Source organism: Oncorhynchus mykiss, chromosome 3 (assembly GCF_013265735.2).
Source record: "Oncorhynchus mykiss isolate Arlee chromosome 3, USDA_OmykA_1.1, whole genome shotgun sequence".
Taxonomy (NCBI): domain Eukaryota; kingdom Metazoa; phylum Chordata; class Actinopteri; order Salmoniformes; family Salmonidae; genus Oncorhynchus; species Oncorhynchus mykiss.
Window position 1 is genome coordinate 15,272,904 of NC_048567.1, and position 25,384 is coordinate 15,298,287.

A 25,384-nucleotide genomic window follows, 5' to 3' on the forward strand; every position below is an offset into this window, starting at 1 on the left:
CATTCTGATGAGAAGTAACTTACAAACATATCATGAATATAAAACATCTTACCTATGTTACCAACCAATTCTGATTATTCCCCAACAAAGGTTCTCCGATCTCCACAGAGGAACTCATCGGGTTCTTGGTTACCTCCTGACCAAGGCCCTTCTCAACCGATTGCTCAGTTTGGCCCGGGCGGCCAGCTCTAGGAAGAGTCTAGGTAGTTCTAAACTTCTTCCATTTAAGAATAAAGGAGGCCACTGTGTTCTTAGGGACCTTCAATGCTGCAGAATTGTTTTGTACCCTTCCCCAGAACGGTATTTCAACAAAATCCTGTCTCGGAGCTCAATAGATAATTCCTTCGACCTCATGGCTTGGTTTTTATTCTGACGTGCACTGTCAACTGTGGGACCTTATATAGAAAGTTGTGTGCCTTCCCAAATCATGGTCCAAGGTAAACTCCAATTAAGTTGTAGAAACATCTCAAGGATGATCAATGGAAACAGAATGCAACTGAGCTCAATTTCAAATTGAATAGCATAGGGTCTGAATACTTAAAAACCTGTTTTCACTTTGTCATTATGGGGTATTGTGTGTAGATTGATGAGAAAACAACAAATGTAATACATTTTAAAATAAGGCTGTAAAGTAATGTGGAAAAAGTCAAAGGGGTCTACATACTTTCCGAATGTACACTGTACAGTACCAGTCAAAAGTTGGAAACACCTACTCATTCAAGGGTTTTTCTTTATTTGTACTATTTTCTACATTGTAGAATAATAGTGAAGATATCAAAACTATGAAATAACACATATGGAATCAGGTAGTACCTAAAAAGGAGTTAACTAAATCAAAACATATTTTATATTTGAGATTCTTCAAAGTAGCCACCTTTGCCTTGATGACAGCTTTGCACACTATTGGCATTCTCTCAACCAGCTTCAGGAGGTAGTCACCTGGAATGTATTTAAATTAACATGTGTGCCTTGTTCAAAGTTTTTTTGTGGAATTTCTTACCTTCTTAATGCGTTTGAGACAATCAGTTGTTTTGTGACAAGGTATGGGTGGTATACAGAAGATAGCCCTATTTGGTAAATGACCAAGTCCATATTATAGCAAGAGCAGCTCAAATAAGCAAAGAAAAAATGACAGTTCATCATTACTTTAAGACATGAAGGTCAGTCAATGTGGAACATTTCAAGAACTTTTAAAGTTTTTTCAAGTGCATTCTCAAAGACCAACAAGCGCTATGATGAAACTACAGTGCCTTGCGAAAGTATTCGGCCCCCTTGAACTTTGCGACCTTTCGCCACATTTCAGGCTTCAAACATAAATATATAAAACTGTATTTTTTTGTGAAGAATCAACAACAAGTGGGACACAATCATGAAGTGCAACGACATTTATTGGATATTTCAAACTTTTTTAACAAATCAAAAACTGAAAAATTGGGCGTGCAAAATTATTCAGCCCCTTTACTTTCAGTGCAACAAACTCTCTCCAGAAGTTCAGTGAGGATCTCTGAATGATCCAATGTTGACCTAAATGACTAATGATGATAAATACAATCCACCTGTGTGTAATCAAGTCTCCGTATAAATGCACCTGCACTGTGATAGTCTCAGAGGTCCGTTAAAAGCGTAGAGAGCATCATGAAGAACAAGGAACACACCAGGCAGATGATTGCAGAGACCTGGCCGTCCCTCTAAACTTTCAGCTCATACAAGGAGAAGACTGATCAGAGATGCAGCCAAGAGGCCCATGATCACTCTGGATGAACTGCAGAGATCTACAGCTGAGGTGGGAGACTCTGTCCATAGGACAACAATCAGTCGTATATTGCACAAATCTGGCCTTTATGGAAGAGTGGCAAGAAGAAAGCCATTTCTTAAAGATATCCATAAAAAAGTGTCGGTTAAAGTTTGCCACAAGCCACCTGGGAGACACACCAAACATTTGGAAGAAGGTGCTCTGGTCAGATGAAACCAAAATTGAACTTTTTGGCAACAATGCAAAACGTTATGTTTGGCGTAAAAGCAACACAGCTGAACACACCATCCCCACTGTCAAACATGGTGGTGGCAGCATCATGGTTTGGGCCTGCTTTTCTTCAGCAGGGACAGGGAAGATGGTTAAAATTGATAGGAAGATGGATGGAGCCAAATACAGGACCATTCTGGAAGAGAACCTGATGGAGTCTGCAAACGACCTGAGACTGGGACGGAGATTTGTCTTCCAACAAGACAATGATCCAAAACATAAAGCAAAATCTACAATGGAATGGTTCAAAAATAAACATATCCAGGTGTTAGAATGGCCAAGTCAAAGTCCAGACCTGAATCCAATCAAGAATCTGTGGAAAGAACTGAAAACTGCTGTTCACAAATGCTCTCCATCCAACCTCACTGAGCTCGAGCTGTTTTGCAAGGAGGAATGGGAAAAAATTTCAGTCTCTCGATGTGCAAAACTGATAGAGACATACCCCAAGCGACTTACAGCTGTAATCGCAGCAAAAGGTGGCGCTACAAAGTATTAACTTAAGGGGGCTGAATAATTTTGCACGGCCAATTTTTCAGTTTTTGATTTGTTAAAAAAGTTTGAAATATCCAATAAATGTCATTCCACTTCATGATTGTGTCCCACTTGTTGTTGATTCTTCACAAAAAAATACAGTTTTATATCTTTATGTTTGAAGCCTGAAATGTGGCAAAAGGTCGCAAAGTTCAAGGGGGCCGAATACTTTCGCAAGGCACTGTAGCTCTCATGTGGACTACCACAGGAAAGGAAGACCCAGAGTTACCTCTGCTGCAGAGGATAAGTTCATTACATGCTGACCAGACTGGACACGTCGCGTGCGCGAGCGTCGCAAAATAAATGTAGAAATCCATGTTATTCAATTATTGCACCCACACTGCTCGCGCGCCAACGAGTGTCTGCGATGCCAAGGGCTAAAATAGAACTCCTTACTATTTCTGAAGCAGATTGCTCTGCAAGTCCTGCCTCTTCCATCTCCTCATTGGTTTATAGAAGCAGGTTATACCCATGTAGGTGATTGAAAGACGAAATGTTTTGCGCATTTCAGGTAAAATAACAACTCAATGTTTACATCCCAGGACAAATTAGCTAGCAACAGCAAGCTAGCTAAATAGGACAAATTAGCTAGCAATTGCAAGCTAACTAGCTAAATTGCCATTCATGTTTAATGCTTTCGAACTGTCCCCAAATTAATGTAATTGGTTCAGAGTTTGTTTTGATATTTGAACCTGTGTGTCTTGATCACATTTGTTGTAGGGGGACAAAATAAATGTATACACGATAGCGCACGATGGCGCACATGCGCAGCCGGTTTGTGTTCCGTGTTAGAGTCACCAGCCTCAGAAATTGCAGGTCAAATAAATGCTTCACAGAGTTCAAGTAACAGACACATCTCAACATCAACTGTTCAGAGGAGACTGTGTGAATCAGGCCTTTATGATCGAATTGCTGCAAAGAAACCTCTACTAAAGGACACCAATAAGAAGAAGAGACTTGCTTGGGCCAAAAAATACAATCAATGGACATTAGACCGGTGGAAATCTCTCCTTTGGTCTGATGAGTCCAAATTTGAGATTTGTGGTTCCAATCGCTGTGTCTTTGTGTGACTCCTCCATGATTCCCACCGTGTCATTTTTTGTAATACCTGCAGACCGGCTAGTTTATGTATTTTCAGTGTGTATGGATAAGTCATATCAGAGTTTAAAGACAGATTTGACAATGTTATGAGAATGCAGCAGAAAGAGACTATTCTAAAAGTCTGAAATGACATGTATTACTGGTTGTCATTACACAGAGTGCCAGTGAGGTTACCACTCACAAGAGTAAACATTTTACAACTCAATGTCAAATATTTACTTCTTGTTACACATGTAACAATTTCCTCAATTCTGTGTTCTTTGCTGTCGGCAATGACACAAGTAATATCTATTTCAACTTATTTTGGAAAACTGTGGAGACTAAGGCTCCATTCAATCTGTAGCATGGAAGGTCCGTTGTATAGCACGATTGAAATTTAAAGGTAATTTCCGATTGACTCAGCATATGCAACATTTACCGTGAATGCAGTCTCCTCGAACACAGGAACATTTATTTTTTTCATTTTGGTACGGATTTAATCTAGCTCTAGAAGTCAAAAGGAATTGCCACGCTGTTCCAGTTTGGCCTTTCAGTTGATTCATTTGGTAAAAATGTCCCCACTATCAATGTCATTTATAGTCACATATTGTCAGATTATGTATAACGCTGTATAGACATATATCTTATTTGACCATTTATTCAATGATGCTCAACTTTTCTATCTACCTCTTCTATTTTATCCTTCTCTAAAGTGTGTAGTTGATGGAAAAATGTTTTTTGTTTGTGAAAACACAAAAGAAGAGGCCATTATCAGAATGCAGATTTGCAAACCAAAACATTTTAAAATAAAGCTCAAAGTGTAAATAAATCACACACTCTAGTTTCAAACACATTTAGATTAAATGCCTTTTGTCTGGCAGCAGGGTACAATTAATAGTCCACTAAAAAACATGATTAATCTTAACACTGAATATTTCTCTCTTTACCCTCTGATTTATGTATATTAGCATTTGTAATATCTATACAGTACCAGTCAACGGTTTGGACACACCTACTCAATCAAGGGTTTAAGTAGGTGTGCCTGGAAAATTGAGCATGCCTGGAAAATACAAAAGGAAATTCATATCTAAAATTAAAAGTTATATTACAGATACATGGATTATCTCTTGAAAATAACGTACTGCCTGAGCAATCAGTGCACTCTGAACTGAAAAAAAAGGAGAACCTAAACGTAATGGTAGAAAACAAGCACAGATTCAATGCCAGTAAGTCTGCTCACCCACATGGGAGAGTCTATTTACACACAAAGCCACACAGCATCAATGCCAGTAAGCCTTGATCAAGGGAGAGAGTCCATTGGCCTGCTTTGGATGGGGGTGTGTCCTGGTTTATCAGTGTCGCCTTGACTGCCCTCTGTTGGTTTGTGTAGACAACTGTATAGCTTAGCTTGCCAGGTTTATGTGGAAGACATGGCTAGGAACAATACTCACTGCAATAATACAAACTACAGTAACAAGGAGGAAACACGTATTTGGGAGTAACAAAGATTGCTGCCCCACCCCCCACCCTAACCTTATTGTTCTGTAGGAGAAAGGAAGTGCAACTAGAGAAGTGGAACATGACATGACAGACATGAGGTTAAAACAGCGTGTAGAGGTTAACTGAGGCTACTGTGTTTGTGTGCACTCTTTCTCTCTCTCTCTCTCTCCCTCTCTCTCTTTCTCTCTGTCTCTCTCTCTCCCTCTCTCTCTCTCTGTCTCTTTCTCTCTTATACCTCTCTCTTTCCATCTCTCTCTCTGTCTCTCTCTCTTATACCTCTCTCTCTTTCCCTCTCTCTCTCTCTCTCTCTGTCTCTCTCTTATACCTCTCTCTCTCTTTCCCTCTCTCTCTCTCTCTCTCTGTCTCTCTCTGTTTCTCTCTCCGTCTCTCTGTCTCTCTCTCTTTATCTCTCCCTCTTTCCATCTCTCTCTCTCTCTCTCTCTCTCTCTCTCTCTCTCTCTCACTCACTCTCTCTCAATTCAAATAGAGCTTTATTGGCATGGAAAACATGTTTACATTGTCAAAGCAAATGGAGTAGATAAACAAAGGGTGAAATAAACAATAAGAAATTACCAGTTAACATTACACTCACAAAAGCTTCAAAATAATAGACATGTCAAATGTTATATGTACAGTGTTGTAACAATGAGCAAATAGTCTCTCTCTCTCTCCCGCTCTCTCAGTTAGTGATAACACAACCTCTGTGATCAGATAGCAGGACAAAGTGCCTGGTAGACTTACAAACTCAGGCCCAGGTCCTACTGTAAGTCTGTTCACCCACAGTATGCAGGCTAAAGGAGTCCCCATAGGTCTGCATGGGAGGGGTCACCACCACCTTAGCCAGGATATTCTGACCATTTCACATTAGGTGAAACTTTAGGTGAATGTGCTCACCTATTATGAAAAGCCTACATTTCACAGAAATAGTTTTTTAGTGTGTTTGCATATATATATATGTGTTTGCATACATATATGACCAAACACAGAGGCAATGCCAGTAAGTCTGCTCACCCACATGGGAGAGTCTATTTACACACAAAGCCACACAGCATCAATGCCAGTAAGCCTTGCTCATGGGAGAGAGTCCATTTGCCTGCTTTGGATGGGGGTGTGTCCTGGTTTATCAGTGTTGCCTTGGCTGCCCTCTGTTGGTTTGTGTAGACAACTGTATAGCTTAGCTTGCCAGGTTTATGTGGAAGACATGGCTAGGAACAATACTCACTGCAATAATACAAACTACAGTAACAAGGAGGAAACACGTATTTGTTTCCCCCCACCCTAACCTTATTGTTCTGTAGGAGAAAGGAAGTGCAACTAGAGAAGTGGAACATGACATGACAGACATGAGGTTAAAACAGCGTGTAGAGGTTAACTGAGGCTACTGTGTTTGTGTGCACTCTTTCTCTCTCTCTCTCTCTCTCTCTCTCTCTCTCTCCCTTTCTCTCTGTCTCTCTCTCCCTCTCTCTCTTTCTCTCTGTCTCTCTCTCCCTCTCTCTCTCTGTCTCTTTCTCTCTTATACCTCTCTCTCTTTCCCTCTCTCTCTCTCTGTCTCTCTCTCTTATACCTCTCTCTCTTTCCCTCTCTCTCTCTCTGTCTGAGGAAAACAAACACAGAGGCAATGCCAGTAAGTCTGCTCACCCACGTGAGAGAGTACATTGGCCTGCTTTGGATGGGGGTGTGTCCTGGTTTATCAGTGTTGCCTTGCTTGTAGACAACTGTATAGCTTAGCTTGCCAGGTTTATGTGGAAGACATATGGCTAGGAACAATACTCACTGCAATAATACTGACTACAGTAACAAGGAGGAAAATATTATTTGGGAGTAACAAAGATTGCGCTCAATCCAATTCAAATGGCTTTATTGGCATGGGAAACATTTTTAAATTGTCAAAAATTATAAACAATCAGACATTACTAGTTAACATTACACTCACAAAAGCTTCAAATTAATAGAGACATTTAAAATGTTATATGTTTATGCTCTCTCAGTTAGTGATAACACAACCTCTGTGATCAGATAGCAGGACAAAGTGCCTGGTAGACTTACAAACTCAGGCCCAGGTCCTACTGTAAGTGTGTTTACCCACAGTATGCAGGCTAAAGGAGTCCCCATTTTTTAACTAGGCAAGTCAGTTAAGAACAAATTCTTAGTTTCAATGACAGCCTAGGAACAGTGGGTTAACTGCCTGTTCAGGGGCAGAACGACAGATTTGTACCTTGTCAGCTCGGGGATATGAACTGGCAACCTTTCGGTTACTAGTCCAACGCTGCCCTGCCACCCTCGAGTTAACATTACACTCACAAAAGGCCTGCATGGGAGGGGTCACCACCACCTTAGCCAGGATATTCTGACCACTTCACTTTAGGTGAAACTTTAGGTGAATGTGCTCACCTATTACTGAAAAGCCTACATTTCACAGAACTTGTTTTTTAATGTGTTTGCATATAGTACATTGTATTTAAACATATTAAACTCTACTCACAATTCTGTATTGTCACAGGACCAGTTTATGCATTTATCCAAGCCATGCAGCTATTAAGTGATTGGTGTAAGTGTGTTCCAAGCGGTGGGCACTCCACTCAGAGCAGTTTATTTTTATATCTCGAACTTGTAAACTAGAACACATTCCAGCTCCAGCCCACTCTACCTTACTGAGATTAGGATGCTAGTGTCCTGTTTGAAAGCAACTCCATGTTGTTTCATGTCGTTCTAAAGACCCAGAAATTTCACCGGACATATAAATGTGAAGCATCCGGTTGGCGTTTCCACTTACTACCAAATATGGTAACAAGAAGAAGCCCAGTGGCTGACAGTGTGATATGATGGAGCTAGCTGGATCTTTGCTTACATTTTGCATGTTTTCTACATCGATGAACAGCAGCAGTGTGTGGGTAAAATCTCTGGGGAAGTCCACAAAGCATATTGCATGTAACAGACAGTTACATGACCTAGAGCATGGTCAAGCAAGTTCAGACCACTAAACAACTATTGATTTAGAACCACAGAGAGTTACCACAAGTCGCAAAGAAAACAGGAGCTGCTTCCCCTATTCCAGTACCATTTCAACTTCATAATTTCAACATCATCAAATCACCTCTTCTCAGTCTAATACAGCGGCAACTAATATCTACCTAAAACAATTTAGTTCAATCAAGGTAAGCTAACTATGATGTGGCTGTCCATGGTTCTGATTTCTGTGTGCGTGCGTGCGTGTTCGTGCAAGTAGAAACTACTGCACTTGTAGAGAAACACCATTGCAATCCTCCTCTCTTTCATGTTGACGAAACTGTCAAATGCTCGCTGGCTTCCCTTGCCTTCAATGCTACGGGTGGCAACAATTTTATACTCGTTTAGACCAGACAGCATCAGATAGATGGCCAACAGTTAGAGAGACAGAGGGGCATTGTTTCGCTCGCTCGGATGCTTTCTCCTGTGAGATACATTCAGCCTCTTGAGAATTGAAGGAAAATTATGAATCATAGAGACAAAATATAATTTATTATGTATATTTTTTATTGGTACATTTTTTTCGGAAGCCTGGTTTCTCTTGGCATCCATGAAAACATACCACTGTAGATGAAACATTTACTCTTCTTACATTTTACTGTAACAATCTGAAACAAACATAGTGGGGCCTCCCGGGTGGCGCAGTGGTTAAGGGCGCTGTACTGCAGCGCAAGTTGTGCCATCAGAGTCCCTGGGTTCGCGCCCAGGCTCTGTCCTAACCGGCTGCGACCGGGAGGTCTGTGGGGCGACGCACAATTGGCCTAGCGTCGTCCGGGTTAGGGAGGGATTGGTCGGTAGGGATCTCCTTGTCTCATCGCGCACCAGCGACTCCTGTGGCGGGCCGGGATGACATTCAGCCTTCGTCTCTCCCGAGCCCCGTACGGGAGCGATGAGACAAGATAGTAGCTACTACAATTGGATACCATGAAATTGGGGAGAAAAAGGGGTAAAATTCAAAAAAGAAAAAACAGTGGATTTTGTAGACTTTACCCTTTACCCAAAGTTTCTAAAAATGGTGTCGAATGGAGTTATTACACTTCACAGAGCAGGCATTCCCTACGGGAAATATGCAAATAAATGCCAGTTCAATAGGATCTCACATGCTTGGCTCTGCCCACCTCCTTGCTTGTTCTGCCCCAATGATTAATTTGCTCCCATTGGAAACAACAGGCTAGTCTGGTTAGTTATAAAAATCACCTGTTCAGGGTGCTTACAGTATGTGTCTTACAAACATGATGGAAAATTGTTGATAAATTGGCAGATGATAGAATTCACTGTTGAATGGATATTGAATAAACATTATTTCACTTAACACTTAGTTCAATAACAGTAATAAAAGTATTATGTCAGTTCATCTCCTGCCCACTGATGTCTTTGTGATGGGAACATGGTGCAGTACAAAAGAGGTTGTGAGTGTCAATTTGCTTTTAACGTTCAACTGTCTTTTCCTTATAAGGGCAGATGACGCAGCAGTGACGCCAATGTGGAGTGTGCCACCATCACACCTTTCAGCAGTCTGAGGCACAAATAAGTATTTACACACTCTTTCACTGATAAGGGGTTCTCACACGACCCTGAACAGGAAATGTAGAAAAACAGTCTCCATTTCTAAACGCTTACAGGCCTGGCATGACCATACCACTGTATTTTATTTGAATTGACAATTACATTTTTTTACACTGATATATACTGTAAGTTAGGCCCTCTTGGGAGCAGATAATTAACTATAGTATAGACAAGGCATTTGAATCTACTTTTCACTAGATGTGTTTCATTCAATTCATGTCTTATATATCTGTACCAGTCATTGAATGGGATGAACCAGTCATTGTCTCAGTGTCAATGTATCAGTCAATGTCTGAGTTGAGAAGAAAATCACCCTCGATGTAATACAGATTTGTCCTATCACAAGTGAAAGAAGTAGTTGTGACTTTGGTACGGCATTGACGTTCTTGATAGCTTTACAGTTAATCAGGGAGTGTAGAAACGTGTGTATTCTGATAAGACAGGTACAAGCCCTACGCACAAGGCCATTGGCACTGATATGAAAGAGCCACCAAAGTGGGTAGGGGACGCTTTGCCACTCACCTTAATAGGGGTGACATTGGCTACTCTTAAAATAACACTGCCATTTTGGGGCGGGTAGAGAAGGTGAAGGTGGTGCAGTAGTATATAAAGCTGAGCCAACAGTCTGGTCCTGCTCTGGAGGTTGGGGATTTTACTGTGAGGAAAGTCCCTAGAGTGGCTATAAAGACTCTTCCAAGATTTCGGGGGAAAAGAGGACTGAGCGTTGGACTTCAATAGATTTGGGCAGGCCCTCCACCATGAGTAAAGGGGTAGGTGACCCATTTATGTGATTTATCAAAGCTAGGATCAAATTGTCATGAATTAAATTAGATTTTCCTTCAATGATCAAGGATATTGTATTTTCACCCCCTAGCAATCTCTTTGTCTCCAGGACTCTTACGACATGTTTGAGATGAATGGAGAGGTGGACGTCAAGATGAAGAAAAAGAAGAAGATAAAGAAAAAGGATAGGCTAGAGGGCATGAAGAAGGAGATGGACATTGTGAGTGTGATTCACAAGACCAGAAGGAGAGAGAGCTGGAGAGAATATGCCAAATGAAATTAAATGGGACAGAATTGCAGCATAAATACATTGCAGCTTTAACAGTCTGTCAATCGTTACAGGATGACCACGAGATCACAATAGAAGAGCTAGAGATGAGGTATACCACCAGTGTAAGCAAGGTAACTAAACTACCATGGGGTTTCTGTCTGTCTGTCTGTCTGTCTGTCTGTCTGTCTGTCTGTCTGTCTGTCTGTCTGTCTGTCTGTCTGTCTGTCTGTCTGTCTGTCTGATGAAACAGACTGTTGCTAATATAGAGTAAATGCCCCCTCTCTCCCTCTTGCTCACTCTCTCCACCCTCCCCCTTCCCTCCCCTCAGGGCCTGACCTCCAGCAAAGCTGCGGAGGTTCTGGAGCGGGATGGCCCCAATGAACTGCTGCCCCCCAAAGGGACCCCAGAGTACGTCAAGTTTGCCCGCCAGCTGGCCGGAGGGCTGCAGTGTCTGATGTGGGTGGCAGCCGTGATCTGCTTCATTGCTTTCGGCATCGAGTTCTCCAGGGGAACCCTCGGCTGCTTTGACGATGTAAGGAGGATGGGGCGGGGAGACAAAAAGAGGGAGGAGAGAGGAAGGGTGGGAGGAGGGGGAGGAGAGAGGTGGAGGCAGAGGTAGAGTAGGAGTAGGAGACTAAAGTTACACTGGGAGGGTGAAGGAGATGCTAAAGTTACATTGGGAGGGTGAAGGAGATGCTAATGTTACACTGGGAGGGTGAGGGAGATGCTAAAGTTACACTGGGAGGGTGAAGGAGATGCTAAAGTTACACTGGGAGGGTGAAGGAGATGCTAATATTACACTGGGAGGGTGAAGGAGATGCTAAAGTTACACTGGGAGGGTGAAGGAGATGCTAAAGTTACATTGGGAGGGTGAAGGAGATGCTAATGTTACACTGGGAGGGTGAAGGAGATGCTAAAGTTACACTGGGAGGGTGAAGGAGATGCTAAAGTTACATTGGGAGGGTGAAGGAGAGGCTAGTTACATTGGGAGGGTGAAGGAGAGGCTAAAGTTACACTGGGAGGGTGAAGGAGAGGCTAGTTACATTGAGAGGGTGAAGGAGAGGCTAAAGTTACAATGAGAGGGTGAAGGAGAGGCTAAAGTTGCAATGAGAGGGTGAAGGAGAGACTAAAGTTTCACTGGGAGGCTGAAAGAGAGGCTAAAGTTACGCTGGAAGGCTGAAGGAGAGGCTACAGTTGCACTTGGAAGCTGAAGGAGAGGCTGAAGTTACACTGGGAGGCTGAAGGAGAAAATACTGTATGTGAAGGGGAATATATACGAATACAACATGTATTACAGAGTGAATATAATGTGACTGTTTGTTTCATCACTATTTCTCTGTGACCACACCTGTCTACAGCTGTACCTCGCCATCACTCTGATCACTGTTGTTGTGGTGACTGGCTGTTTCGGTTACTACCAAGAGTTTAAGAGCACCAACATCATCGCCAGCTTCAAAAATCTAGTGCCACAGGTAAAGATATGGAAATACATTATAACTAAAGAATACATTATAACTAAGGAAATACATTATAACTAAAGAATATATTATAACTAAGGAAATACATTATAACTAAAGAATATATCATAACTAAGGAAATACATTATAACTAAAGAAATACATTATAACTAAGGAAATACATTATAACTAAAGAATATATTATAACTAAGGAAATACATTATAACTAAAGAATATATTATAACTAAGGAAATACATTATAACTAAAGAATATATTATAACTAAAGAAATACATTATAACTAAAGAATACAGTATAACTAGGGAAATACATTATAACTAAAGAAATACATTATAACTAAAGAAATACATTATAACTAAAGAATACAGTATAACTAGGGAAATACATTATAACTAAAGAATATATTATAACTAAGGAAATACATTATAACTAAGGAAATACATTATAACTAAAGAAATACATTATAACTAAAGAATACAGTATAACTAGGGAAATACATTATAACTAAAGAAATACATTATAACTAAGGAAATACATTATAACTAAGGAAATACATTATAACTAAAGAAATACATTATAACTAAAGAATACAGTATAACTAGGGAAATACATTATAACTAAAGAATATATTATAACTAAGGAAATACATTATAACTAAATAATATATTATAACTAAAGAAATACATTATAACTAAAGAATACAGTATAACTAGGGAAATACATTATAACTAAAGAAATACATTATAACTAAGGAAATACATTATAACTAAAGAAATACATTATAACTAAGGAAATACATTATAACTAAAGAAATACATTATAACTAAAGAATACAGTATAACTAGGGAAATACATTATACATTATTAACAGACCAGGAAAAACTCCTGGCCCTAAATACCCATACAACAGTTATTTTGTTATTGTAAGAAATTGTTTACTTTCATGACAAATATATTCCTTTCATCAAGACTGATCATAATCCACTCACTACTGCACTGAGGCAAGGCAGTCAGTCCATCATTGAAATACAGGGATTTGGTATAAATATCTCTCTCGTTCTAGCAAGCCCTGGTGATCCGTGACGGGCAGAAGAACCAGATCAATGCCATGGACCTGGTGGTGGGAGACCTGGTGGAGATCAAGGGTGGTGACCGCGTGCCTGCTGACATCCGCATCATCTTTGCCCAGGGCTGTAAGGTGGGTACTCTAGGCCATCAGTTCCCATTATAGACCACTAACACACTTTCAACCCAGAAGTAATGGCTAAGGGTGTTGATGCAGGTTGAGCAGGAATGTGAACATAGAGCTAGGATTCCGGTTAGGATTAGTGTTAGGGTTATAGTTAGAGTTAGGGCTGAAGCTAGGATTAGGGTTGATCCAGGATGTGGACATGAAGCTAGGGTTAGGGTTAGGTTTACGGTTGACCAGGGGTGTTGGCATGAAGCTAGCGTTAGGGTTAGGGTTAGGTTATGCAGAAGACCCGGGCTTGAACCCTGGTTGGTTTCATATGTTATAACCCTGTCAGTTCCTTGATCTTCTCATCCTCTCCAGGTGGATAACTCATCCCTGACAGGAGAGTCAGAGCCCCAGAGCAAAACCCCGGAGTGTACCCACGAGAACCCCCTAGAGACCAAGAACATTGCCTTCTTCTCTACCACCTGCCTGGAAGGTAGACACATCACCGGAGGCTGCTGAGGGGAGGACGGCTCATAATAATGGCTGGAATGGAGTAAATGGAATTGCATCAAACAATGGAAACAATGTGTTTGATGAGTTCGATACCATTCCATTTATTCCGGACGATGAGCCCGTCCTCCCCAATTAAGGTGCCACCAACCTCCTGTGCTACCTAAACACACGCACATGAACACACACCTACACATACACACTGCCACCACTGCCTGAAAGGTACTACAGAAGGACACCAGAGGAGGTTGGTGGGAGGAGCTATAGGAAGATATAGGGCTCATTTTAATGGCTGAAATGGTGTAAATGGAACGGAGTCAAGCATGTTGCTTCCATGTGTTTGGTAGTATTGGTACCATTCCATTGATTCCACCACCAGCTTCCTTTGACAGACACACCCTTTATTCAATCACACACAGAAAACATTCACACAGAAACACAAATTTGCAAAAACATCAACGTTATACTCATAATGTAATCTAAAATCCCCTTTCCTGTTCTTGGCAACCAACCAGGAGTGGCCACAGGAACGGTCATCAACACGGGTGACCGCACCATCATTGGCCGCATTGCCAGCTTAGCGTCAGGCGTAGGCAATGAGAAGACGCCAATTGCCATAGAGATTGAGCACTTTGTTGACATCATTGCTGGGCTGGCCATCTTCTTTGGCTTCACCTTCTTCGTGGTGGCCATGTTTATCGGCTATGCCTTCCTGGAGGCTATGATCTTCTTCATGGCCATCGTGGTGGCCTATGTACCTGAGGGGCTGCTGGCTACTGTCACTGTGAGTCAACAATGAGGCTCTGGTCTGTCTAGGCCTATATCAAGTTGGTTATTAGCAGTTTTCATCAACCATCTCCCTCTCTCTCCCCCCAGGTGTGTCTGTCGCTGACGGCCAAGCGTCTGGCCAGAAAGAACTGTGTGGTGAAGAACCTGGAGGCTGTGGAGACACTGGGCTCCACCTCGGTCATCTGCTCTGACAAGACGGGCACTCTGACGCAGAACAGGATGACCGTGGCCCACCTGTGGTTCGACAATGTGATCCATGCCGCAGACACCACAGAGGACCAATCAGGTCAGAGCTTTGACCAATCATCCGAGACATGGCGATCGTTGGCAAGAGTGGCAGGACTCTGTAACCGGGCCATCTTCAAACCCAACCAGGAGTCTCTGCCGATACCTAGGGTGAGCAGATAGACACCAACCTCAACACACAGACTGGCAGACACATTCATTCACAGACACAGCATCAATGAAAAACTATATGATTTATGAGTTACCTTTATTCCAATGCACCTATGTGCAACAGAGAATAGTGGTGGGCGACGCCTCAGAGACGGCTCTGCTGAAGTTCACTGAGCTGGCCATAGGGAATATGATGGAATACAGGGAGCGATTCAAAAAAGTTGTTGAAGTACCATTCAACTCCACCAACAAGTTCCAGGTAAGAGGCCTGATTTTCTGATCTGATTTCAAATCAGTCTGTTGAAAGTGTTTATATAATCTACCATATGTTGTATAGGTGTATCATGTGACTATGAGAAATACTTTAATGGCATGACCAGAATGAGCTATTTGTGTTTGAATCGTACTGTCTCCCCCCGGTGGCGAGTAGCTGTCAGTGCATGAGTTGGAGGACCCCATGGACTTGCGCTACCTGCTGGTGATGAAGGGGGCGCCAGAGAGGATCTTGGAGCGCTGTTCCACCATCCTGATCAAGGGCCAGGAGATGCCTCTGGAGGAACAGTGGAGAGAGGCCTTCCAGACCGCATACATGGACTTGGGGAGCCTGGGGGAGAGAGTGCTGGGTAAGGGACAGTGTTTGGGAATAGTGAACTACATGTAATTCAACTAGTAATTGAACTACATTTTGCAGTAACTTGGTGGTAGTTGAACTATATTCAAATCTTGGAAGTGTTTTCCGTAGTTTTACTTTTTTAGTGTTACTTTTTGGGCCATGTAGCTTTGTAGCTAACTACTGGAACTACACCATACTTTTTTGGCTAAAATAAAATATGGGAGAAGTAGGCAAACATGTCATTTCTTTTTCAGCATCAGACCTGCCAAATATTTTGTGTTTAATAGGTTAAATGACACATTCTGTTAACATCTGACTGCAAAGTGAACTGTTCTTGCAATTTGTAGTCTATGACATTTCAGATTTAGATATGATCATTTATCACAAAGAGGTTATCATGACATTAATTACTTTCTAAGTAACTTTAGTTAAGTAAACCGTTTTTTTATGTTGGCTTTAGTGTAGCTTAACTTGTATTATTTTGTAGCTTGGTAAACAATATTTTCAGAGTAGCTTCCCCAGCACTGGTAAGGGACCGTACAAGGCTATAGGAAACCATGCACGAAGGTTGAAGGAACAAGCCAAGAGAGAAAAGCAACAGGATCAATTGACTACAAGAGAGGATGAGGGGAGAAAAGTCACATCTAGAAAATGTGAAAATACAAGATAGTAAATCAAATCAAATCAAATCAAATGTATTTATATAGCCCTTCGTACATCAGCTGATATCTCAAAGTGCTGTACAGAAACCCAGCCTAAAACCCCAAACAGCAAGCAATACAGGTGTAGAAGCACGGTGGCTAGGAAAAACTCCCTAGAAAGGCCAAAACCTAGGAAGAAACCTAGAGAGGAACCAGGCTATGTGGGGTGGCCAGTCCTCTTCTGGCTGTGCCGGGTGGAGATTATAACAGAACATGGCCAAGATGTTCAAATGTTCATAAATGACCAGCATGGTTGAATAATAATAAGGCATAACAGTTGAAACTGGAGCAGCAGCACGGTCAGGTGGACTGGGGACAGCAAGAAGTCATCATGTCAGGCAGTCCTGGGGCATGGTCCTAGGGCTCAGGTCAGTTGAAACTGGAGCAGCAGCATGGCCAGGTGGATTGGGGACAGCAAGAAGTCATCATGTCAGGTAGTCCTGGGGCATGGTCCTAGGGCTCAGGTCCTCCGAGAGAGAGAAAGAAAGAGAGAAGGAGAGAATTAGAGAACGCACACTAAGATTCACACAGGACACCGAATAGGACAGGAGAAGTACTCCAGATATAACAAACTGACCCTAGCCCCCCCGACACATAAACTACTGCAGCATAAATACTGGAGGCTGAGACAGGAGGGGTAAGGAGACACTGTGGCCCCATCCGAGGACACGCCCGGACAGGGCCAAACAGGAAGGATATAACCCCACCCACTTTGCCAAAGCACAGCCCCCACACCACTAGAGGGATATCTTCAACCACCAACTTACCATCCTGAGACAAGGCTGAGTATAGCCCACAAAGACCTCCGCCACGGCACAACCCAAGGGGGGGGGGGGGGGGGGGGGGGGCAACCCAGACAGGATGACCACATCAGTGAATCAACCCACTCAGGTGACGCACCCCCTCCAGGGACGGCATGAGAGAGCCCCAGTAAGCCAGTGCCTCAGCCCCTGTAATAGGGTTAGAGGCAGAGAATCCCAGTGGAAAGAGGGGGACCGGCCAGGCAGAGACAGCAAGGGTGGTTCGTTGCTCCAGAGCCTTTCCGTTCACCTTCCCACTCCTGGGCCAGACTACACTTAATCATATGACCCACTGAAGAGATGAGTCTTCAGTAAAGACTTAAAGGTTGAGGCCGAGTTTGCGTCTCAACCCAGACAGGATGACCACATCAGTGAATCAACCCACTCAGGTGACGCACCCCCTCCAGGGACGGCATGAGAGAGCCCCAGTAAGCCAGTGCCTCAGCCCCTGTAATAGGGTTAGAGGCAGAGAATCCCAGTGGAAAGAGGGGGACCGGCCAGGCAGAGACAGCAAGGGTGGTTCGTTGCTCCAGAGCCTTTCCGTTCACCTTCCCACTCCTGGGCCAGACTACACTTAATCATATGACCCACTGAAGAGATGAGTCTTCAGTAAAGACTTAAAGGTTGAGACCGAGTTTGCGTCTCTGACATGGGTAGGCAGACCGTTCCATAAAAATGGAGCTCTATAGGAGAAAGCCCTGCCTCCAGCTGTTTGCTTAGAAATTCTAGGGACAATTAGGAGGCCTGCGTCTTGTGACCGTAGCGTACGTGTAGGTATGTACGGCAGGACCAAATCAGAGAGATAGGTAGGAGCAAGCCCATGTAATGCTTTGTAGGTTAGCAGTAAAACCTTGAAATCAGCCCTTGCTTTGACTGGAAGCCAGTGTAGAGAGGCTAGCACTGGAGTAATATGATAAAAAATTTTGGTTCTAGTCTAGATTCTAGCAGCCGTATTTAGCACTAACTGAAGTTTATTTAGTTCTTTATCCGGGTAGCCGGAAAGTAGAGCATTGCAGTAGTCTAACCTAGAAGTGACAAAAGCATGGATTCATTTTTCTGCATCATTTTTGGACAGAAAGTTTCTGATTTTTGCAATGTTACGTAGATGGAAAAAAGCTGTCCTTGAAATGGTCTTGATATGTTCTTCAAAAAAGAACTCAGGGTCCAGAGTAACGCTGAGGTCCTTCACAGTTTTATTTGAGACGACTGTACAACCATTAAGATTAATTGTCAGATTCAACAGAAGATCTCTTTGTTTCTTGGGACCTAGAACAAGCATCTCTGTTTTGTCCGAGTTTAAAAGTAGAAAGTTTGCAGCCATCCACTTCCTTATGTCTGAAACACATGCTTCTAGCAAGGGCAATTTTGGGGCTTCACCATGTTTCATTGAAATGTACAGCTGTGTGTCATCCGCATAGCAGTGAAAGTTAACATTATGTTTTCGAATAACATCCACAAGAGGTAAAATATATAGTGAAAACAATAGTGGTCCTAAAACGGAACCTTGAGGAACACCAAAATTTACAGTTGATTTGTCAGAGGACAAACCATTCACAGAGACAAACTGATATCTTTCCGACAGATAAGATCTAAACCAGGCCAGAACTTGTCCGTGTAGACCAATTTGGGTTTCCAATCTCTCCAAAAGAATGTGGTGATCGATGGTATCAAAAGCAGCACTAAGGTCTAGGAGCACGAGGACAGATGCAGAGCCTCGGTCCGATGCCATTAAAATGTAATTTACCACCTTCACAAGTGCCGTCTCAGTGCTATGATGGGGTCTAAAACCAGACTGAAGCATTTCGTATATATTGTTTGTCTTCAGGAAGGCAGTGAGTTGCTGCGCAACAGCCTTTTCTAAAAAAAATGTTTAGTACCACAGAAGCTTTATAAGCTATCAGGTAGAAAATGGTATCTCTTCTTTGGGCCCATAAATACCCACTAACCCCTCCAATCTGTCCAAACATTTATCTCCAGGTTTCTGTCACATCTATCTAAATGAGAATGAGTTCCCTCGTGGTTACAAGTTTGACTCTGATGAGATGAACTTCACCACGTCTGGTTTGTGTTTCGCTGGACTCATCTCCATGATCGACCCGCCCCGTGCCACTGTGCCTGACGCTGTCATGAAGTGCCGCACAGCTGGAATAAGGGTACGAGAGTAAAATGGGGGAGAGTTCAGGCAAAGGAGAAAGACAGAAATTGAAAAATGGAGAGAGAGAGTTAGAACGTACAGTGCCTTGCAAAAGTATTCACCACCCTTGGCATTTTTCCTATTTTGTTGCATTACAACCTGTAATTTAAATATATTTTTATTTGGATTTCATGTAATGGACATACACAAAATAGTCCAAATTGGTGAAGTGAAATGAAAAAAAAATACTTGTTTCAAAAAAACTAAAAACAAAAACAGAAAAGTGGTGCGTGCATATTTATTCACTCCCTTTGCTATGAAGCCCCTGAATAAGATCTGGTGCAACCAATCAGAAGTCACATAATTATTAAATAAAGTCCACCTGTATGCAATCTAAGTGTCACATGATCTGTCACATGATCTCAGTATAGATACACCTGTTCTGAAAGGCCCCAGAGTCTGCAACACCACTAAGCAAGGGGCACCACCAAGCAACCGGCACCATGAAGACCAAGGAGCGCTCCAAACAGGTCAGGGACAAAGTTGTGGAGAAGTACAGATCAGGGTTGGGTTATAAAAAAATATCTGAAACTTTGAACATCCCACGGAGCATCATTATTAAAACCATTACTAAAAAATGGAAAGAATATGGCACCTCAACACACCTGCCAAGAGAGGACCGCCCACCAAAACTCACAGACCAGGCAGGAGGCCATTAATCAGAGAGGCAACAAGCAGACCAATGATAACCTTGAAGGAGCTGCAAAGCTGCACAGTGGAGATTGGAGTATCTGTCCATAGGATCACTTTAAGCCGTACACTCCACAGAGTTGGGCTTTATGGAAGAGTGGCCAGAAAAAAGCCATTGCTTAAAGAAAAAAATAAGCAAACACTTTTGGTGTTCGCCAGAAGGCATGTGAGAGACTCCCCAAACATATGGAAGAAGGTACTCTCGTCAGATGAGACAAAAATGTAGTGTTTTGGTCATCAAGGAAAACGGTATGTCTGGCACAAACCCAACACCTCTCATCACCCCGAGAACATCATCCCCACAGTGAAGCGGTGGCAGCATCATGCTGTGGGGATGTTTTTCATCGGCAGGGACTGGGAAACTAGTCATAATTGAAGGAATGATGGATGGCGCTAAATACAGGGAAATTCTTGAGGGAAACCTGTTTCAGTCTTTCAGAGATTTGAGACTGGGACGGAGGTTCGCCTTCCAGCAGGACAATGACCCTAAGCATACTGCTAAAGCAAGCAACACCTGAGTGGTTTAAGAGGAAACATTTAAATGTCTTGAAATGGCCTAGTCAAAGCACAGACCTCAATCCAATTGAGAATCTGTGGTATGACTTAAAGATTGCTGTACACCAACAGGAACCTATCCAACTTGAAGGAGCTGGAACAGTTTAGCCTTGAAGAATGGGCAAAAATCCCAGTGGCTAGATGTGCCAAACTTATAGAGACATATACCAAGAGACTTGCAGTTGTAATTGCTGCAAAGGTGGCTCTACAAAGTATTGACTTTGGACGGGTGAAAAGTTATGCACGCTCAAGTTTTCAGTTTTTTTGTCTTATTACTTGTTTGTTTCACAATAAAAAAATATTTTGCATCTTCAAAGTTGTAGGCATGCTGTGTAAATCAAATTATACAAACCCCCCAAAAATCTATTTTAATTCCAGGTTGTAAGGCAACAAAATAGAAAAAATACCAAGGGGGGTGAATACTTTTGCAAGGCACTGTAGCTTATCCAAGGTAACAGGCCATCACAGTCTCACGTCTCACACTCATTCCACTGTGAACTCCCTCAGGTAGTCATGGTGACGGGTGACCACCCGATCACGGCCAGAGCCATCGCTGCCAACGTTGGCATCATCACAGAGGGCAGTGAGACAGTAGAGGACATTGCTACCAGGAAACGCATTCCAGTGGAGCAGGTCAACAGGAGGTGGGTCTTGTTCTCCAACACCAACACGGTCTGGCAGGGTTAGGATTCTGACTCTCACTGTGGTTGATGAATCTCCTGTGACAGATTTGACTATTTATACAGAGTTTGTATATCAAGTAAGTGGATTAGACATGTATATTCTATTCTATCATATTCTAATCTATTCTATGTGGTCTTCAGGGATGCCCGTGCCTGTGTGATCAGTGGTGGTCAGCTGAAGGACATGAGCAGTGAAGAGCTGGACGAAGCGTTGAGGAGTCACCCTGAAATGGTGTTCGCCCGCACCTCCCCCCAGCCCCCCAGCTCCCCCCCACTCATCATCGTGGAGAGCTGTCAGCGCCTGGTGAGCCCCCCCCCCCCCCCCAACACACACACAAACACACACACATACCAAGTCATTAGTCACACTGCATTCCAGAGAGGTTTTTGGTTTGGCTTACCCTTCTTTTTTGTCATGTTATCTCTCTCAAACCCTCTCCTCCCCTCTCTTTCTCTCTCACTCTCTCACGTTCTCTCTCACTAAGGGCTCCATTGTGGCTGTGACAGGCGATGGGGTGAACGACTCCCCTGCGTTGAAAAAGGCAGACATCGGTATTGCCATGGGCATAGCTGGCTCCGATGCAGCTAAGAATGCAGCTGACATGATTCTGCTGGATGACAACTTTGCCTCCATCGTCACAGGGGTGGAGCAGGGTGAGTGAGAGTGTCTTCGCAAATCGCAAAACACAACAATAGACATTTTAACAGGCTGATTACAATTGAAATGTATCCTGTGAACCAATCTTTGGTTTCACAAAGTTAAGCCTTCATGATATTAAGTAATACTGATATTGAGGGATTGATTTCGACCATATCTGACACCAAGGTCGTCTGATCTTTGACAACCTGAAGAAATCCATTGCGTACACACTGACCAAGAACATTCCGGAGCTCACACCCTACCTCATCTACATCACTGTCAGTGTTCCTCTGCCATTGGGCTGCATCACCATCCTCATGATTGAGCTGGCCACTGACATTGTGAGTCTCCTCCTCTTCCTCACCCCTCATCCCCCTGCACTATAAGACCATTCTAGAATGATGCCGATTATCCTTCTTCTATCCTACAGTTTCCCTCTGTGTCTCTGGCCTATGAGAAGGCAGAGAGTGATATTATGCATCTGAAACCCAGGAACCCGCGTAAGGATAGGTTGGTGAACGAATCTCTGGCTGCCTACTCCTACTTCCAGATTGGTGAGGGTTCATGTCTGCTCCTGTAGTATGTAAATGTCTGGAAAAGGCCTTTCTATTTCACTCGGCCCTTTGAGTCCAATTGATCCTTGAAGCTGAATGATTTATTGACCAATATTCAAGGTGATAACCTACAAATAGTCTATTAGTACATTTTTCATGTCCAATTTTTACCTCCCTCCCTCTATTTTGATTTATCTCTCCCCCTCTCCCCTTATCCAGGAGCGATCCAGTCTTTCGCTGGTTTCACAGACTACTTTACAGCGATGGCCCAGGAAGGCTGGTATCCTCTGCTGTGTGTGGGGCTCAGGTCCCACTGGGAGAACGTCCATCTGCAGGACCTGCAGGACAGCTATGGCCAGGAGTGGGTGAGTGTGTGTGGCTTAAGGTAGGATAGATATGGCCAGGAGTGGCAGAGTGTGTGACTTACTGTAGGATAGATATGGCCAGGAGTGGGTGAGTGTGTGTGGCTTAGTATGGGATAGATATGGCCAGGAGTGAGTGAGTGTGTGTGGCTTACTGTAGGATAGATATGACCAGGAGGGGTTGAGTGTGTGTGGCTTACTGTAGGATATATATGGCGAGGAGTGAGTGAGTGTGTGTGGCTTACTGTAGGATAGATATGGCCAGGAGTGTTGAGTGTGTGTGGCTTACTGTAGGATAGATATGGCCAGGAGTGTTGAGTGTGTGTGGCTTACTGTAGGATAGATATGGCCAGGAGTGGGTGAGTGTGTGTGGCTTACTGTAGGATAGATATGGCCAGGAGGGGTTGAGTGTGTGTGGCTTACTGTAGGATAGATATGGCCAGGAGTGGGTGAGTGTGTGTGTGGCTTACTGTGAGATAGATATGGCCAGGAGGGGATTTGTGTCTTATGGCCAGTACTGTACGAGTGCGTGTAGCTTTACAGCGCCCTCACCTGTAACTCCTGGAAATGTCTATTGAAAATCTCCTGTCTTCTCTGTTCTGCAGACATACGCCCAGCGTCTGTATCAGCAGTACACTTGCTACACTGTCTTCTTCATCAGTATCGAGATCTGCCAGATCGCTGACGTGTTGATCAGGAAAACCCGCCGTCTGTCCATCTTCCAGCAGGGCTTCTTTAGGTCTGTGGATGTTGACTGCATGGAACAAATGTCTCTTACTCCCTACATACAATCATATACTACATGTTATGCATCGTTCATCGTAGTGGCAGAGAAGGCTTCCAACAAAATAACTTAGGATGTATCAATCTTGATGGGACTAATAAAACATTGTTTGACCATCCTCCGTGTTTTCTGTTTGTGTGCAGGAACAAGGTGCTAGTGAGTGCCATCGTCTTCCAGCTGTTACTGGGTAACCTGCTGTGCTACTGCCCAGGGATGCCAAACATTTTCAACTTCATGCCCATTAGGTACTGTTACACTCTGTTTGACTTGAATGATTATCGATTCATCTTCTCTGTCATTGTTTTGATGGCTTTCATGTTGGTGTGTTCATACGTGTAACTCCCCCTTACAGGGGCCAATGGTGGTTTGTTCCAATCCCATACGGAATTCTAATCTTTGTCTATGACGAGATCAGAAAGCTGGGGGTCAGAAGACATCCAGGAAGTAAGTAGCCTTGTCTTATCCATCCATTCATCTATCCATCCATTCACCTACCCATCCATCCATCTATTTATCATCCATCCATCTATCCATCCATTCACCTCCCCATCCATCCATCTATTTATCATCCATCTATCCATCCATTCACCTCCCCATCCATCCATCTATCCATCCATTCACCTACCCATCCATCCATCTATCCATCCATTCCTTGCAGTAGTCCGCCCTAATTCTGATTATTTCCATTCCCCTCTCACAGGTTGGTGGGACCAGGAGCTGTATTATTGAGAGAAGAGGGCAGATATCTAGACCAGAGCCATAGGTATAAAGATGCAGGTTAGCGTTTTCCGTCATGAATCTTGTTCTGGAGGCAGCTCTGCTCTGCAGTGGTCACTAGCTGGCACAGCCACAAAGTCATAAAATCTGATTTTAATCCTAACCCTAACCACACTGCTAACCCTAGCTAATGGCTAACCCTAAACTGAAATTCATTTTTGTTTTCATGAATTTTTACAATAAGTCCAATTTGACTTTGCAGCAGGCCTATGAGGAAATCGCTCAGTTCTGCCTCTAGGACAAGACACACAACAATAAACGTCAACCTGTTATACAAACCGAGTCTGGCTAGCAAACTGTCCTCCATCTTGGCCCCAAACATTCCATTACAAACATTGGTGCCATGGTGCCCATTACAATTTAAATATCAAACAAGGTTTGCCAAATTCTATACAAGTGTAGCTCTGAATATCCTAAACCATTTCTGACATGGAACCAAATATTATACATTGAAATAACCATAAATTCTTATGTGATATGTTTTTAAAGACACACCTCCATGTTCTAATACAAAAAAATAAGAATTCTTGATGTGAGTTTGTCGTATCAATTTTAATTTAGAATCCTTTCCTTTTGTAAATCCAGTATGTATATGTCTGTGTGTGATTGCCTTTTGCTTCTGAATTCCATTGCCTTTTTATGTATAACATCAAACATATTTTCCGTTAAGGGTTCTTTCTTGGTGATAATGTTGGAGTTACAGTAGCTTATAGCAATTGTATTTCTGTATTTTTATGAATAAAGTGTGTCAAATATAATGTATTGTATGACTTCATATTCTAGAGAGATACCTGAAATGTTTTTTCACCATTCTAATTTCAATTTAAATTAATGAATCACTTATATTAAAAGCCAGACACTCAGGGGTTTTGTACATTGTGTAGCTCAGTCTACCTCTGGTTGATCTAATCTTATCCTGTCC

General features: G+C 42.8%; 1 protein-coding gene across 1 annotated transcript; it reads left to right on the top strand.

Moving 5' to 3' along the window:
- Positions 1 to 10,001: 10,001 nt before the first annotated feature.
- Positions 10,002 to 25,220, top strand: LOC110519929 (potassium-transporting ATPase alpha chain 1). Its single transcript, XM_036970221.1, has 22 exons — positions 10,002 to 10,476; positions 10,599 to 10,709; positions 10,832 to 10,891; positions 11,089 to 11,292; positions 12,119 to 12,232; positions 13,301 to 13,435; positions 13,790 to 13,907; positions 14,440 to 14,708; positions 14,801 to 15,109; positions 15,234 to 15,368; positions 15,540 to 15,732; positions 19,201 to 19,376; positions 21,170 to 21,306; positions 21,487 to 21,649; positions 21,831 to 21,999; positions 22,172 to 22,326; positions 22,416 to 22,539; positions 22,759 to 22,904; positions 23,507 to 23,640; positions 23,829 to 23,930; positions 24,038 to 24,129; positions 24,386 to 25,220. Exons 1-22 carry the CDS (start codon positions 10,465 to 10,467, stop codon positions 24,412 to 24,414), a joined length of 3,087 nt encoding a protein of 1,028 aa, XP_036826116.1. The 5' UTR covers positions 10,002 to 10,464; the 3' UTR covers positions 24,415 to 25,220.
- Positions 25,221 to 25,384: the final 164 nt, after the last annotated feature.